The sequence below is a fragment of the Oncorhynchus mykiss genome, chromosome 29 (assembly GCF_057628025.1).
Source record: "Oncorhynchus mykiss isolate SJ-2025 chromosome 29, ASM5762802v1, whole genome shotgun sequence".
Lineage (NCBI taxonomy): Eukaryota > Metazoa > Chordata > Actinopteri > Salmoniformes > Salmonidae > Oncorhynchus > Oncorhynchus mykiss.
In genome coordinates, this window is record NC_143050.1 from 21,346,889 (window position 1) to 21,363,936 (window position 17,048).

General features: G+C 42.6%; 1 protein-coding gene across 6 annotated transcripts in view; it reads right to left on the reverse strand.

The window, feature by feature from the left end:
- LOC110509887 (signal peptide peptidase-like 3) overlaps positions 1-17,048 on the reverse strand; it is a 38,323-nt gene that overhangs the window by 8,277 nt on the left and 12,998 nt on the right. For 2 of the 6 annotated variants that reach the window (XR_016493275.1, XM_090226802.1), the window contains exons 3-9: positions 15,889-15,980; positions 15,513-15,632; positions 15,123-15,201; positions 14,139-14,541; positions 12,548-12,654; positions 7,748-7,911; positions 7,220-7,407 (exon numbers count right to left, since the gene is read on the reverse strand). Coding sequence is in view for 4 of the 6 variants with exons in the window: in XM_090226802.1 (XP_090082928.1) it covers positions 7,220-7,407; positions 7,748-7,911; positions 12,548-12,646 (451 nt within the window). In the remaining 2 variants the exon portion in view is untranslated. Of the gene's footprint in view, positions 1-7,219; positions 7,408-7,747; positions 7,912-12,547; positions 12,655-14,138; positions 14,542-15,122; positions 15,202-15,512; positions 15,633-15,870; positions 15,981-17,048 lie in introns of all 6 variants that reach the window. The other 4 variants (XR_016493274.1, XM_090226803.1, XM_021591070.3 and 1 more) reach the window with 3 other exon arrangements.

Sequence of the window (17,048 nt, forward strand, 5' to 3'; positions counted from 1 at the left end):
ACCCCTGACTCTACTGTGTGGGAGTCGTTAAAAGCCTATCTAAGGGGCCAAATAATTTCATACACAGTGTATGGCACCAAACGCTTATCGGAGCCATCTCAATTCATTCTAGATGTGGACAACAGATATGCCTCTTCTCTTGACTCCTGAACTCTACAAAGAGAGACTGCTACATCAATCGGAATTTGACCATCTTTCCACCAAACAAACGGAGCAGCTTCTGTTTAAGTTGAGACAAAAATTTGATGAACACGGAGAGAAAGCTGGCAAGTTGTTCTCACCAGCTTTGACAATCCGCTGCTAGCAGCACCATAACTGAAATCTGTATTGCAACAGATTTAACTTCTACCAATCCCAAAGAAATAAACAATCAATTGAAGCAATTCTATTCTGCCCTTTACTCGTCAGAGGCTCTTCATGACATCTCGTACGCATGCATTTCTAGACAGACAATCTGGACATCCCCTGTCGCAATTCAGATGAACAAACCAACATGGATGCCTCAATAAGTGATGAAGCTACTATGGCAATCCAGTCCATTCAGATCGGTAAAACCCCTGGGCCTGATGGCTTCCCTATTGTATTTTATAAAACATTCTCCTCTAAATTATCCCCCATCCTCAGCTCAATGTACAATGAAATCCTTTCTAGTCAGAAACTGCCACAGACACTTACCCAGGTGACTATTTCAGTTTTGCTTAAATAAAAAAAGACAAGAATCCCCTAGACTATGGCTCATACCGCCCTATAAGCCTTTTGTGCTGCGATTATAAATTCTCACTAAAGGTCCTCTCGCGCCGTTTAGAGACTAATGCCTAATATAATTAACTCTGACCAAAGCGGATTTCTCTCAGGTAAGCAATCTTTCTATAATATGAGCCGGCTACTTAATGCTCTTTATTCTGCCCACTCAACACTACAGCCAGAGTTGTCATCTCGCTTGATGCTGAAAAGGCTTTCGACCGGGTTGAGTGGGAATATCTATTTACAGTACTAGAGAGATTTGGGTTTGGCCCATCATTCCTTTCCTGGATTAAGATTTTGTACTCATCCCCAGTGGCTTCTGTCCGCACCAACAATGTTATGTCCAGCTACTTCCCTCTCCACAGGAGGACCACGCAGGGTTGCTGTTTATCCCCTTTCCTATTTGATATGGCTATTGGCCTCTTGCTATCACCCTGTGGGCGGAGCAGAGGATTAAGGGAATATTAAGGGGCAGACGATCTTCTTTAATACATCTCTAAAATGTCTATACCCTCTCTCTTGGACATGTTACAAGGTTTTGGGACATTCTCTGGTTATAAGTTAAACCTAAAAAAAAGCATGATCCTCCCCATTAATCAGTTAGCAGAAGAATTGGGTATGCCAATTTCCCATTTAAGGTGAAGCATCAGGTCTTTACTTATTGGGGGATAAAGGTCACACGCTCATTTAACCTCTCTGCGCACCGAACCCGTTAGCGGGATGAAATTCAACAACATATGGTGATCGCTACATAAATAGTCATATTAAACATTCATGAAAATACAAGTGAAAAGACAAGTGTACAAGTACCCACCCTATGACTCTTGCAACTTGAATGCACCTCAAAAGGAATATTTATCTGGCATGGAACACACAAGGGAACTAGGTAAATAGTTAAACTTTTCTATGGGGTTTCCTGATTTTGTTCTAATAACATTACATGGCAAAAATATGAGCACTGGAAAGTTGCATCCATACCTGAATGTCTTTTTAATTCTCTTCACCTGAACTTCGGCGTGTCAGCAACAATCATGCATGTCAATTCAGTGCACACAGCTTAACAGAGAAAATACTATTTGAGAATACATTTAAATGCCATTATAAAGTGGGTGGTTTAAGCCCTGAATGCTGATTGGCTGAAAACATTTATTTTTACTGCTCTAGTTATGTGGGTAACCACATAAGGCACATCAGGTGTTTGTGGTATATTTCTAAGGGCTGTATCCTTAGCCGTGGTATATTGGCCATATACCACAACACCTTGGGCCTTATTGCTTAAATATACACTGCAAGTACAAAACATTAGGAACACTTTCCTAATATTGAGATGCACCACTTTTGCCTTCGGAACAGCCTCAAAATCATCAGGGTATGGACTCTACAAGTGTCAAAAGGCGTTCCACAGGGATGTTGACTCCAATGCTTCCCACAGTTGTGTCAAATTGGCTGGTAGAGGATCTCTACGCTGAATAGTTTATTCTCTCTCATCCCACAGATGCTCAATTGGATTAAGATCTGGTGACTGGGCAGGCCACTGCAGTAAAACTGAATTCACTGTCATGTTTGTGGAATCATTCCTGGACAATCCTAGACTTGTGTCAGAGCATTATCCTCCTGAAAAAAATATATTTGCAGATGGATACACTGCTGCCATAAAATGCACCTGATTCACAATGATGTTCCGATATCCTGTGGCATTCAAACATTTCTCCACTTTTAACAAGGGGCCCAATGTGTGCCATGAAAACACACCATGACGGATAAGTATGGTTCTTTATACCATACAAACTATCACGGATTACAAAGGGAATACCAGCCGCGAGCTGCCCAGTGACGGGAGCCTACCAGACAAGCTAAATGCCTTATGCTTGCATCAAGGCAAGCAACACTGAACTATGCATGAGAGCACCATCTGTTCCAGACGACTGAGTGACCACGCTCTCCATAGCCAATGCGAGTAAGCCATTTAAACAGGTTAACATTCACAAGGCTGCAGGGCCAGATGGACTACTAGGACTCAGAGCATTCGCTGACCAGCTGGTAAGTGTCTTCACTGACATTGTCAAGCTCTTCCTGACCCAGTCTGTAATAACTACATGTTTCAAAGAGTCCACCAAAGTCCCTGGCCCAAGAATGCCAAGGAAACACACTACCGCCCCATAGCACTCACATCTGTACCCATGAGATGCTTTGAAAGGCTGGTCACTCCACAATGCCCTTTCCCACCTGGACAAAAGGAACACCTACGTTAGAATGCTGTTCATTAACTACAGCTCCGCGTTCAACACCATAGTGCCCCCTAAGCTCATCACTAAGCTAAGGACCCTGGGACTAAACCTCTAGAACTGGATATTGGACTTCCTGATGTGTCGCCCCCAGGTGGTGAGGGTAGGCACATCTGCCACACTGACCCTCAACACGGGTCAATGTGAGCAAGACAAAGGAGCTGATAATGGACTACAGGAAAGGGCGACTACGCCCCCATATACAGTCAGGGCTGTAGAGAGCGGGTCGAGAGTTTCAACTTCCTTGATGTCCACATCACTAAGGAACTATCATGGTCCAAACACACCAAAACAGTTAAGAGAACACGACAACGCCTATTCCTCCAAAAGGAGGCTGAAAAGATTTGGCATGGGAACTCACGCTCAAAAAGTTGTACATCTGTACCATCGAGAGCATCCTGACCTGTTGCATCACCGCTTGGTATAGGAACTTCTCAGCTAGGCGCTACAGAGGGTAGTGTACGGCCCAGTACATCACTGGGGCTGAGCTTCCTGCCATCCAGGACCTCTGTACCAGGCAGTGTCAGAGGAAGGCCCTAAAAATGGTCAAAGACGCCAGCCACCCAAGTCATATACTGGTGTCCCTGCTACTGCAAGGCAAGCAGTACCAGAGAGCAAAGTCTGGGACCAAAAGACTCCTTAACAGCTTCTACCCCCAAGCCATAAGACTGCTGAACAGTTAATCAAATGGCTACAGACTATTTGCATTGACCCCGTTATTTTAGCACAGGCTTTGATTTACACTCATTGGACTCCACACACACACACACTACAGACACTAACACGCATGCATATTGACCATAAACATGCTGCTACTCTATTATCTATCTATACATCGTCCCTTTACGTTGACTTGTTACAGGTACCTCATATATAGCCTTGTTATTTTACTGTGGTAAACCAGTTCTGTTAGTTTATTTAGCAAATTTGTAATTTATTTTTTTGGTTGGTTATTGAAGTTGACATCAATAAGTGATCATGGATTCACCTGGTTGGTCTATGTCATGGAAAGAGCGTGTGTTCCTAGTGTTTTGTACACTCAGTGTATTTCATAGAACATACATGCTTCTAGTAGTAGTATTAAGCTGTAATGTCTAAACCAGTGGTTGTGTTACATCAGGGCAGCCCAACCATGTGGCTGGAGAGCTACTGTCCTGTAGGTTCTAGCACACCTGATTCTAATAATTAACTGGTTGATGAGCTGAATCAGGTTAGTTACTACTAGGGCTGGGGGATATTGCCTAAATCTCATAATATTTTTCACATTTCACTGTATGACGTTATTTGACATATTGAATAATAAAAAGTTCTAAATACGCTTAAGTTCTAAATATAAGTAATCCAGGACCCTAGCTAGGGTGGCAACTAAATTGACAAGTCATTTCAATGGGGCTCTCTCTATTCTGATTTAACGGTATAACACAATCGAACTTCACAATCTAACAGATTTATTGGCACGACAGCCATATTGCAGCTCCATCCCAAAGCTCTTGCTTGGAAGTATACTTCACCAGACCGCTAAGAACCTTGCCCTCAGCTAGGCCAAGGTGGTGAAACATGGCAGTGATGACACCATAGGCCTTGTGGATCTCTGCACCAGACAGGATGCTTTTGCCAGCATACTTGGGGTCCAACGTGTACGCTGCGGAGTGTATGGGCTTCAGGCAGAAGTCTTCACACTTTATGTATTTCAGAACTTCAGTTTCCTCTGCTTGGAGCATCAGTGAAGTGGGCAGGGCAATACGGATTTCTCTACATCTGCAAGCAGAGTCTGAACATCAGACAGGATGGCATTGTCTTCCTCAATCCGTGCAATGGCTACTGCTATTTTTCAGGAGTTCCAGGCTGCTTTACCTCTCTCTCCCAAAATACATCATCCAGGAGGATCCTCTTGATGGGGCTGTCCATATCAGCAGACTGATTAGCCATTTCTTGGAGAGACTTCTTCGCCTCCAGGAGACTGTTAAACATGATGACAACACCACCCCAATGGGTTTTGCTGGGCAGCTTCAATGTGGTGCTCTTATTCTTCTCACTTTGCTTGGTGAGGTAGATTGCACGCCCAATTTTTCAGTTTTTAATTTGTTAAAAAAGTTTGAAATATCCAATAAATGTCGTTCCACTTCATGATTGTGTCCCACTTGTTGTTGATTCTTCACAAAAAAATACAGTTTTATATCTTTATGTTTGAAGCCTGAAATGTGGCAAAAGGTCGCAAAGTACAAGGGGGCCGAATACTTTCGCAAGGCACTGTAAATGTTTTAAAATTAAACATGTATGGAAACAGGTGAATTAACACTCAGTTAGCAGGCTCAAGCAAGCTACAACCCACATGGTAGCAGAAACTAACTAGCAGAAATTGTTAACAAGTTAGAAATGATTTAAAACACACTTTGCTGTAGGCTGCTATTTACTAGGTAAAAAAAACAATGTGTCATAACATATATTCACCCCACCCAGTATTGTAATCAATACTTACCAGAAAGTACAGTGGGGGAAAAAAGTATTTAGTCAGCCACCAATTGTGCAAGTTCTCCCACTTAAAAAGATGAGGCCTGTAATTTTCATCATAGGTACACTTCATCATAGGTACACAGACAAAATTAGATTTTTTTTTCTCCAGAAAATCACATTGTAGGATTTTTAATGAATATATTTGCAAATTATGGTGGAAAATAAGTATTTGGTCACCTACAAACAAGCAAGATTTCTGGCTCTCACAGACCTATAACTTCTTCTTTAAGAGGCTCCTCTGTCCTCCACTCGTTACCTGTATTAATGGCACCAGTTTGAACTTGTTATCAATATAAAAGACACCTGTCCACAACCTCAAACAGTCACACTCCAAACTCCACTATGGCCAAGACCAAAGAGCTGTCAAAGGACACCAGAAACAAAATTGTAGACCTGCACCAGGCTGGGAAGACTGCATCTGCAATAGGTAAGCAGCTTGGTTTGAAGAAATCAACTGTGGGAGCAATTATTAGGAAATGGAAGACATACAAGACCACTGAATCTCCCTCGATCTGGGGCTCCACACAAGATCTCACCCCGTGGGGTCAAAATGATCACAAGAACGGTGAGCAAAAATCCCAGAACCACACGGGTGGGACCTAGTGAATGACCTGCAGAGAGCTGGGACCAAAGTAACAAAGCCTACCATCAGCAAGGGCATTGAAGATGAAACGTGACTGGGTCTTTCAGCATGACAATGATCCCAAACACACCGCCCGGGCAACAAAGGAGTGGCTTCGTAAGAAGCATTTCAAGGTCCTGGAGTGGCCTAGCCAGTTTCCAGATCTCAACCCCATAGAAAATCTTTGGAGGGAGTCCATGCTGCCCAGCAACAGCCCCAAACCATCACTGCTCTAGAGATCAGCATGGAGGAATGTGCCAAAATACCAGCAACAGTGTGTGAAAACCTTCTGAAGACTTACAGAAAATGTTTGACCTCTGTCATTGCCAACAAAGGGTATATAACAAAGTATTGAGATAAACTTTTGTTATTGACCAAATACTTATTTTCCACCATAATTTGCAAATAAATTCATAAAAAATCCTACAATGTGATTTTCTGGATTTTTTTTCTCATTTTGTCTGTCATAGTTGAAGTGTACCTATGATGAAAATTACAGGCCTCTCATCTTTTTAAGTGGTAGAACTTGCACAATTGGTGGCTGACTAAATACTTTTTTGCCCCACTGTATGTAGTCCTTGGCAGTGTAGTAGTGTGGGCTTAATAGCATCTCATTAGTGTGCAATATCTTGAGAATCAGTTGTATATTTGATGGAAGAGCACACTGTGCATGCAAAGGGTTGCAATTCCATTGAATTTGGAATAGTTTAACCAAAATATGCCACAAGACCTAGAATTGCCTTGTGTAGTATCCGCCCCAAAATGTTCACTGTTATAAGCTAACTTTTTTGATAAATTTAAGCAAAATTCCCAGGCTTAACTTCACATGGAAAAAGTCCAGAAAAATTCCAGAAATTTACCAGAAGGTTTCTGACACTTTGCCAAGCCCTATTTACTACTCGAGTGTCACTCTGACAGGAGGGTAGCTCTGACAGGAGGGTCACTCTGACAGGAGGGTAGCTCTGACAGGAGGGTTGCTCTGACAGGAACAGGATTGGGCAGCCCTGTGTTACATGATGGTCCCACCACTCTCGCTTCTCCACTCTGTTCTTACCCACAAAGTATCCGATGAGAGTGCAGTGGAAGTAGGAGACGCGCCCCATGCGCCCGGGTGTGCCTGGCCCCCCCGCCTCCCCGTTGGCCTGCTTCTTGTAGTTGTCGTAGCGCAGCACAAAGCACAGCAGTAGCCCCGGCATCACTATGTCCCCGATCCCAAGCATGGAGAAGTGACTGCCTGTGGAACTGGAGGGAGAGAGGGTTGAGATATAGGGGGACAAAGGGGGAGGGATGGATGAAATATAGGGAGAAAATAAGAGGGGGAGGGAACCAAGACACGATGAAGGGCAGGATAAAAAGAGGAGGAGCGAGAATAATAAGGAGATGACAGTTGTGGGTTGCATCATAGCAGGAAGGTAAAAGCAGTAGTGAGAAATGGTGGGAAAAGGCAAGAGAAGAGAAATACAAGCGTGAGTTTCAGCGCTCATAACAACACCAGAGGTTAATCAATACAGCTCTAGTGAATGGAGCTGGAGGGTCACACACAAAACCAGCGACCCCACCCCACACGGTCAGGCTATGGTACCTGGGGAAAACCAGCTTGCCAGGCAGGGACAAGCGTGGGACGTCACGGCCCATCCCAGGGCCCAGGTGGAGCTTTCTGGAGAGCACGTCTAAGGGGTTGTCAGCCGGTTGGGTGGCCACCTTCACCATCACGTTGCTGTTGAAGATATAGGCCGAGAAGAACACCTGCAGGACAGACACAAATGGAAGAGTAATCTACTGGGGCTCAAGCAATCCTAAGAAATTGCCACTGTTTGTAGTTCTGTCTTACATACTAACCACAACAAATGTGATTGAAGAACAGAGTTGGCCTTTAAGGCTCTACCATGGTGCACAGCGGGATTAACCATTAACGTCAACTGTCCTGTTAGCATGGAAATGTCAGTCTATACCATTCTGCTCTATTCCCTGTTCTGCTCTGTCCACCTTAATTACCCTAAGAGACCTGGAACATTGGAACTCTGTACCTTATGTCTTCGCACATACAGTAAGCCACTTTGACATAGTCTACAACGACGAGGTGAGGACCCTCAGAGTGTGGTGTCAGGAAAATAACCTCACATTCAACGTCAACAAAACAAAGGAGATGATCGTGGACTTCAGGAAACAGCAGAAGGAGCACCCCCCTATCCACATCGATGGGACAGTAGAGGAGAAGGTGTAAAGTTTTAAGTTCTCGGCGTACACATCACGGACAAACTGAAATGGTCCATCCGCACAGACAGCGTGGTAAGGCAACCTCAGGAGGCTGAAGAAATTTGTCTTGTCACCAAAAACACACAAACATTTAGATGCACAATTGAGAGCATCCTGTCGGGCTGTATCACCGCCTGGTACGGCAACTGCTCCGCTCACAACCGCAAGGCTCTCCAGAGGCTAATGAGGTCTGCACAACGCATCACCGGGGGCAAACTACCTGCCCTCCAGGACACCTACACCACCCGACGTCATAGGAAGGCCAAAAAGATCAAGGACAACAACCACGCGAGCCACTGCCTGTTCACCCCGCTATCATCCAAAAGGCGAGGTCAGTACAGGTGCATGAAAGCTGGGACCAAGAGACTGAAAAACAGCTTCTATCTCAAGGCCATCAGACTGTTAAACAGCCATCACTAACATTGAGTAGCTTCTGCCAACATACAGACTTAATCTCTTGCCACTTTTATAATTAACATTTGGATGTAATAAATGTATCACAAGTCACTTAAATAATGCCACTTTATATAATGTTTACATACCCTATAGCATCTACTGCATCTTGCCTATGCCGTTGGGCCATCGCTCATCCATATACTTATATGTACATATTCTTAATCATTCCTTTCCATTTGTGTGTGTATAAGGAAGTTGTGACATTTTTAGATTACTTGTTAGATATTACTGCACGGTCAGAACTAGAAGCACAAGCATTTCGCTACACTTGCATTAACCTCTTGAACCTCTGGGGGCAGTATTTAATTTTTGGATGAAAAACATTCCCGTTTTAAACAATATATTTTGTCACGAAAAGATGCTCGACTATGCATATAATTGACAGCTTTGGAAAGAAAACACTGACGTTTCCAAAACTGCAAAGATAGTCTGTGAGTGCCACAGAACTAATGCTACAGGCGAAACCAAGATGAAATTTCATACAGGAAGTGAGCCAGATTTAGAATGCGCTGTGTTCCAATGTCTCCTTATATGGCTGTGAATGCGCAAGGAATGAGCCTACACTTTCTGTCGTTTCCCCAAGGTGTTTGCAGCATTGTGACGTATTTGTAGGCATATCATTGGAAAATTGACCATGAGACTACATTTACCAGGTGTCCGCTCTGTGTCCTCCGCCACGAGTGATTTATCATCGAATAGATGTGAAAAACACCTTGAGGATTGATTCTAAACAACGTTTGCCATGTTTCTGTCGATGTTATGGAGTTAATTTGGAAAAAAGTTTGCGTTGTAATGACTGAATTTTCATTTTTTTTCCTAAGCCAAACGTGATGAACAAAACAGAGCGATTTCTCCTACACAAATAATATTTTGGGAAAAACTGAACATTTGCTATCTAACAGAGTCTCCTCATTGAAAACATCCGAAGTTCTTCAAAGGTAAATAACTTTATTTGAATGCTTGTTTTTGTGAAAATATTGCCTGCTGAATGCTAGGCTTAATGCTATGCTAGCTATCAATACTCTTACACAAATGCTTGTGTAGCTATGGTTGAAAAGCATTTTTTGAAAATCTGAGATGACAGTGTTGTTAACAAAAGGCTAAGCTTGTGAGCCAATATATTTATTTTATTTGCGATTTTCATGAATAGTTAACGTTGCGTTATGGTAATGAGCTTGAGGCTATAATTACATTCCCGGATACGGGATTGCTCGTCGCAACAGGTTAACATCTGCTATCCATGTGTATGTGACCAATAAAATGTGATTTGATTTGACAGCCGGGGTGACAATCTAATTTTGCCCCGGGGCCGCTTTTGGGGTTCACACTAGAGGTCAACCGATTATGATTTTTCATTGCCGAGAAATAGCCGATACCGATTAATCGACCGATTTAAAAAATGTATTTGTAATAATGACAATTACAACAATACTGAATGAACACTTATTTTAACTTAATATAATACATCAATAAAATAAATTTAGCCTTAAATAAATAATGAAACATGTTCAATTTCATTTAAATAATGTAAAAACAAAAGTGTTGGAGAAGAAAGTAAAAGTGCAATATGTGCCATGTAAGAAAGCTAACGTTTTAGATCCTTGCTCAGAACATATGAAAGCTGGTGGTTCCTTTTAACATGTCTTCAATATTCCAAGGTAAGAAGTTTTAGGTTGTAGTTATTATAGGAATTATAGGACTATTTCTCTCTATACCATTTGTATTTCATATACCTTTGACTATTGGATGTTCTTATAGGCACTTTAGCATTGTCAGTGTAACAGTACAGCTTCCATCCCTCTCCTTGCCGCTACCTGGGCTCGAACCAGGAACACATCGACAACAGCCACCCGACGCAGCGTTACCCATGCAGAGCAAGGGGAACAACTACTCCAAGTCTCAGCGCGAGTGACGTTTGAAACGCTATTAGCGCGCACCCCGCTAACTAGCTAGCCATTTCACATCGGTTACACCAGCCTAATCTCGGGAATTGATAGGCTTGAAGTCATAAACAGCTCAATGCTTGAAGCATTGCTGTCAAACACACGAAAGTGCTGTTTGAATGAATGCTTGCGAGCCTACTGGTGCCTACCGTCTCTCAGTCAGACTTCTCTATCAAATCATAGACTTAATTATAACACACAGAAATACGAGCCTTAGGTCATTAATATGGTCGAATCCAGAAACTATCATCTCGAAAACAAAACGTTTATTCTTTCAGTGAAATACGGAACCGTTCTGTATTTTACCTAACGGGTGGCATCCATCAGTCTAAATATTCCTGTTACCTTGCACAACCTTCAATGTTATGTCATTATTACGTAAAATCCTGGCAAATGAGGCGGCCCAAACTGTTGCATATGCACTGACTCTGCGTGCAATGAACGCAAGAGACGTGACAATTTCACCTGGTTAATATTGCCTGCTAACCTGGATTTCTTTTAGCTAAATATGCAGGTTTAAAAATATATACTTCTGTGTATTGATTTTAAGAAAGGCATTGATGTTTATGGTTAGGTACACGTTTTGAGCAACGACAGTCCTTATTCGCAAATGCGCACTGCATCGATTATATGCGACGCAGGACACGCTAGATAAACTAGTAATATCATCAACCATGTATAGTTAACTAGTGATTATGATTGACTGATTTTTATAAGATAAGTTTAATGCTAGCTAGCAACATACCTTGGCTTCTTACTGCATCCGCGTAACAGGCAGGCTCCTCGTGGAGTGCAATGAGAGGCGGTTAGAGCGTTGGACTAGCTAACCGCAAGGTTGCAAGATTGAATCCCTGAGCTGACAAGGTAAAAAAATCTGTTGTTCTGCCCCTGAACAAGGCAGTTAACCCACTGTTCCTAGGCCGTCATTGAAAATAAGAATGTGTTCTTAACTGACTTGCCTAGTTAAATACAGGTGTAAAAATAAATAAAATAGGCAAAACCGGGGTCCAAATATACCGATTTCCGATTGTTATGAAAACTTGAAATCGGCCCTAATTAATCGGCCATTCCGATTAAAATCGGTCGACCTCTAGTTCACACACCCCTTAATTTTTTCATGCATTTCCTCACCATCAAAATGTGCTAAAAATAGTCCTCTATCCATAGTTTTACTTGAATTATATATTACCAGGTTAGTCTCATTGAAATGAACCTCTTTTACAAGAGGCCAAAATAGCACACAGTTAGCACAAAGAGCACAAAGTTGCAGAAACATTTACAACATCAAATACAAAGCACCACAGTTTAAAAAATATAAATGTACACATTGAACACCAAGATGGCTTGGGAACGTGTGGTGCAACTAGGGATCAAAATATTGACAGCCCCCCACTTAATTTATCATCATAGTGTTTTGGAATTTTCCATGTTCCCCAACTGTCTAGCTTAAATGTTGGTGATTATTAGCACGCTGGACACATTCAAGATATTCGTAACTTAAAAAAAAAAACAAACCACCCGTGGGACAGATTGGACCCCCTCGCGGGCCAGATTGGACCCCCTCGCGGGCCAGATTGGACCCCCTCGCGGGCCAGATTGGACCCCCTCGCGGGCCAGATTGGACCCCCTCGCGGGCCAGATGACTCATGACCCTGCCTGTGTTTTAGCAGTCGTATTTGGGTCAACTGGGTGGCGGTGGGGTGAAGGGAGGAGAGGGGCTCTCTTACCCAGAACACGTCATAGATGAGCAGCCCTGACAGCAGCAGGCAAGACACCTTCAGACTGGGCAGCCGCACAAACGCTATCATGGCCACACACAACCCCATGGCTAGAGCTGAGGAGAGAGATAGAGGAATATCACACATGGAGGGAGGGGGAGAGAAGGAAAGAAATGCACACACACAGATCTGAGATAGCCAGAGGAATCAAACCTTTATGAACACACACATGAAGCTCAGAGAGCACGAGAGAGAGGAATCAGACATGAACTAGAGGTCTTCACATGTCCAAAAACCACCCAACCAAATATGCAGTAATTACATTTTAAAAACAGACTGTTCCCAATGGACCCGAGGACAGTCAGACCCATTCTGAAAAGGGCCGTGGTAAAGAGACCCGTGCTGGTTTGGCTCAGAGAGACCTGTTCAGATCCGAAAGCAGAACGAACGAAAACTCCCAACTGGGCGCTGCTAGCGCCATCAATAAACAAGTGATATTGGCCAAATGATCCACAGTTACGTGCCCTTAACAACTGCCTATAACAAATGACAAAAACGACTATTCGTTGTGTAGAATATTCATATATAAAGGGAGCCCAGCCTAGAGAGAACGAGAGAGATATGCCGGCACCATGGATTTCTTTAGATTTGTCAGATATCTGTATAGGCTACTACTGCTATACGTGTACAGGAGGCTACTTTGTAAATTTTCTATCAGAATATTTTTTAGAAAGATAAGCATGATAATTGTTAGCCTAAAGGAGCAACTCTGCTAAGCCTAAAACAGTCCCCTCACCCGAAGTTCAACTGTCAAGAGTCAGTTTGAGTGCCTGTGTGCACTGCCTAAGTCTAATAATAACCATACCTACACAAAAGTTGCTTAACTTTATTAGGGTAGTAACAAAAGTCAGTCAAGTCTTTTATAATAAAAATACAGAACCGGACTATAGAAGTGTTTACCAACAAAAGATATTGCGTACAGTAGTCCTTCCCAACAAATGACAGCAATAGATTAATGCTATTTATTTTACAACATGCCTACTTTTAACATAGATTTTTTTGTAATTTAGCCTTAAACTAAATACGAAGCACAAAGTTAGCCAACAAAAAGTAAAACATACCAATTTTTGCATAAGTTATTTAAAGAACTGGTTTAGATTATTAATAAGTCTATAATAATGGATTTACAATAATACAAATAATAATAACACAATTGATTGAATACGAAAATAAATAAATGAAAGGTAGAAAATTGCATCAAACCTAAATAGCAGTCAATTAGGCCACACCAACGTGCTTCTCATCTTTGTCCACTAGAATATTAAAACTTGTCCGAGGACATTCCCCTTGTCGGCTTCTTTTCACTATACTCCTCATCCCCTAACTTTTGTTTTACTACATCTTCGCAATAACAGTAGCCTAGGCTACTGAGATGAGCAGCCGGAACCAGTTTCAGCTGGACATAAGCTATACGATTTATTGAGTTGCAATTAGCTGACTCAGATAACAAGCATGCGCAGTTCTCATCACACAAACACAAAATTAACAGAGGATAGGTCCAATAAGGTCGAGTCGGTAAATTAATTTTGATTGCACATACCCAAGACCTGTGGCAATTATTTCAGTCCCAACCCTGATCCGAGACAAAAGTCAGAATTTAGGACGCGCGCCCGCTCCAGTCCCGATCTCGAAAACTCTGGTTCCGTTGGACCCATGAAGACCTCTAATATGAACACATGCTCAAAAACACAAGTAATGGAGCTCAGAGAGTGAGACACACAAACTGAGATAGAGAAACTAAAGAAAGGCAATGGCAAACAATCTGAAACACGCCATTTATGCCCCCACACACGTTCACAAACACAAGGTAGTTATGACACAATGATATACCATCCATGAGCAGCCAGTGTCCCGTCAGCACCCAAATCAGCACCAGCATGACAGAGAGGGAGAAGGCGAGGAGCTCGGCCAGAGTGAAGCGCCCACAGCAGCCAAACGAGATCCTACAGGGGGGAGGAGGGAGAGAGATGGTTTATACACACTGGACAAGACACAATCTCTTCACTGGAAAATTACATTCTCTAAACACAAGTCGATATGTACGGGGTTAAATAAGTAGATATAGCAAAGTTTACTCAAAACCTGGACATGACGGTCCAGGTTAAGAGTTCAAATAAAGGCCAGATGCTTTACATTGTCAAACAGAAAAGGGGAATTAAAGAGTTGTGGCATTGGAGACTTGGCTATGGTAGCCTCTCAGTTTGACATGTGGACCAACATGATACCATGCATCTCTAACATCCTATTGATGAGCCTGAGGACGGATGGTGCCGAATCAGTTGTGCCTCTGGAGTGAATAGAGACCCATTAGCATATGCTGCGGAACAATTGGTATTTTGCTATTTTTGGTGCCAAAGTAATCACAGGCCAGCAGGCACACACCGATTCAAATGGCATTATGTAGATTTGTGAGAGATAAGAGAGAACAAGAGCGATAAATAGAGCCAGAGGGGGAGAGGAAGACAGCAGGGTCCTGGGAGAGAGAGAGAAAGAGAGAGACAAATGGACAAAGAAACTTACTTACTTGTTTTGTGGGGAGCAGGGTCTGGTCAAGTACTGGCACATTGGCAACAGGAGGAATGCAAACGCAATTGTCGCAAGAACTGATGAGGAACAACAAAGAGGGAGATAGATAAGTGAACGAGAGACTACTCGTAACCAGACAGTTTGTTTCAGTCCATTGGTTTCCACTCAGTTTAACAGTGATAATCATTGTCATCTCACCCATAAGAAGTATGCAGAGAAATGTTTTTTGTTATATCAATGCATGATGACTTGTATTTTGCCTAACTGCACAACTAATATATCATGCTTCAAGGAAACAACTAAATGAATGTCTGCTTGCCTTTAGACAAGAAATTGCTCTAACATTATGGCACATTTGTTTGTGTGTGTGGTGTGACGGGTCAGGTACCTGCAGTGCAAATGGTGAAAACCACCTGGACAGAGTCGAAGAAAAAGAACATGACGAGCAGAGACACGGAGGCTCCTATGGGCAGGAACAGAGCCTGCGTGGAGTCTATGGTTTGAATACCTGCAAGACAACACAATACATGCACAAGTGAGAATGCTCAAACACACAGAGATGGACAATCACTATCATACACACACACACACACACACACAGGCATACACATTTCTGCATGTGCTGCATCTATAGCCTGGGTAACAGCAAACAAACCAACCAATAAATATACAGAATCCATGGTATGACGACTTCCAACTTGTAAACAGAAAAGAAAAACACACGCTCTGTATGTCTTATGTCTCACCAAATATGTGAGACTCACTGTTGTTTGTGTTGCCATTGTTGAAGGCCCCATTCGGGACAGGGTTACCATCCTTATCCTTCTCCTGGTTCTCACAGTCCATGTTCAACGATCTGCATGGGGAAAGAGAGAAAGGTGGAAAGAACGGTTGACTAACTGAAATAAATCAAGCTTCTCTCACGGAGAGAACAGCAAAGACTTGTTTTAAAAAGGGTGGATAGCTCAACATACAATGCCTTGCGAAAGTATTCGGCCCCCTTGAACTTTGCGACCTTTTGCCACATTTCAGGCTTCAAACATAAAGATATAAAACTGTATTTTTTTGTGAAGAATCAACAACAAGTGGGACACAATCATGAAGTGGAACGACATTTATTGGATATTTCAAACTTTTCTAACAAATCAAAAACTGAAAAATTGGGCGTGCAAAATTATTCAGCCCCTTTACTTTCAGTGCAGCAAACTCTCTCCAGAAGTTCAGTGAGGATCTCTGAATGATCCAATGTTGACCTAAATGACTAATGATGATAAATACAATCCACCTGTGTGTAATCAAGTCTCCGTATAAATGCACCTGCACTGTGATAGTCTCAGAGGTCCGTTAAAAGCGCAGAGAGCATCATGAAGAACAAGGAACACACCAGGCAGGTCCGAGATACTGTTGTGAAGAAGTTTAAAGCCGGATTTGGATACAAAAAAGATTTCCCAAGCTTTAAACATCCCAAGGAGCACTGTGCAAGCGATAATATTGAAATGGAAGGAGTATCAGACCACTGCAAATCTACCAAGACCTGGCCGTCCCTCTAAACTTTCAGCTCATACAAGGAGAAGACTGATCAGAGATGCAGCCAAGAGGCCCATGATCACTCTGGATGAACTGCAGAGATCTACAGCTGAGGTGGGAGACTCTGTCGATAGGACAACAACCAGTCGTGTATTGCACAAATCTGGCCTTTATGGAAGAGTGGCAAGAAGAAAGCCATTTCTTAAAGATATCCATAAAAAGTGTTGTTTAAAGTTTGCCACAAGCCACCTGGGAGACACACCAAACATGTGGAAGAAGGTGCTCTGGTCAGATGAAACCAAAATTGAACTTTTTGGCAACAATGCAAAACGTTATGTTTGGCGTAAAAGCAACACAGCTGAACACACCATCCCCACTGTCAAACATGGTGGTGGCA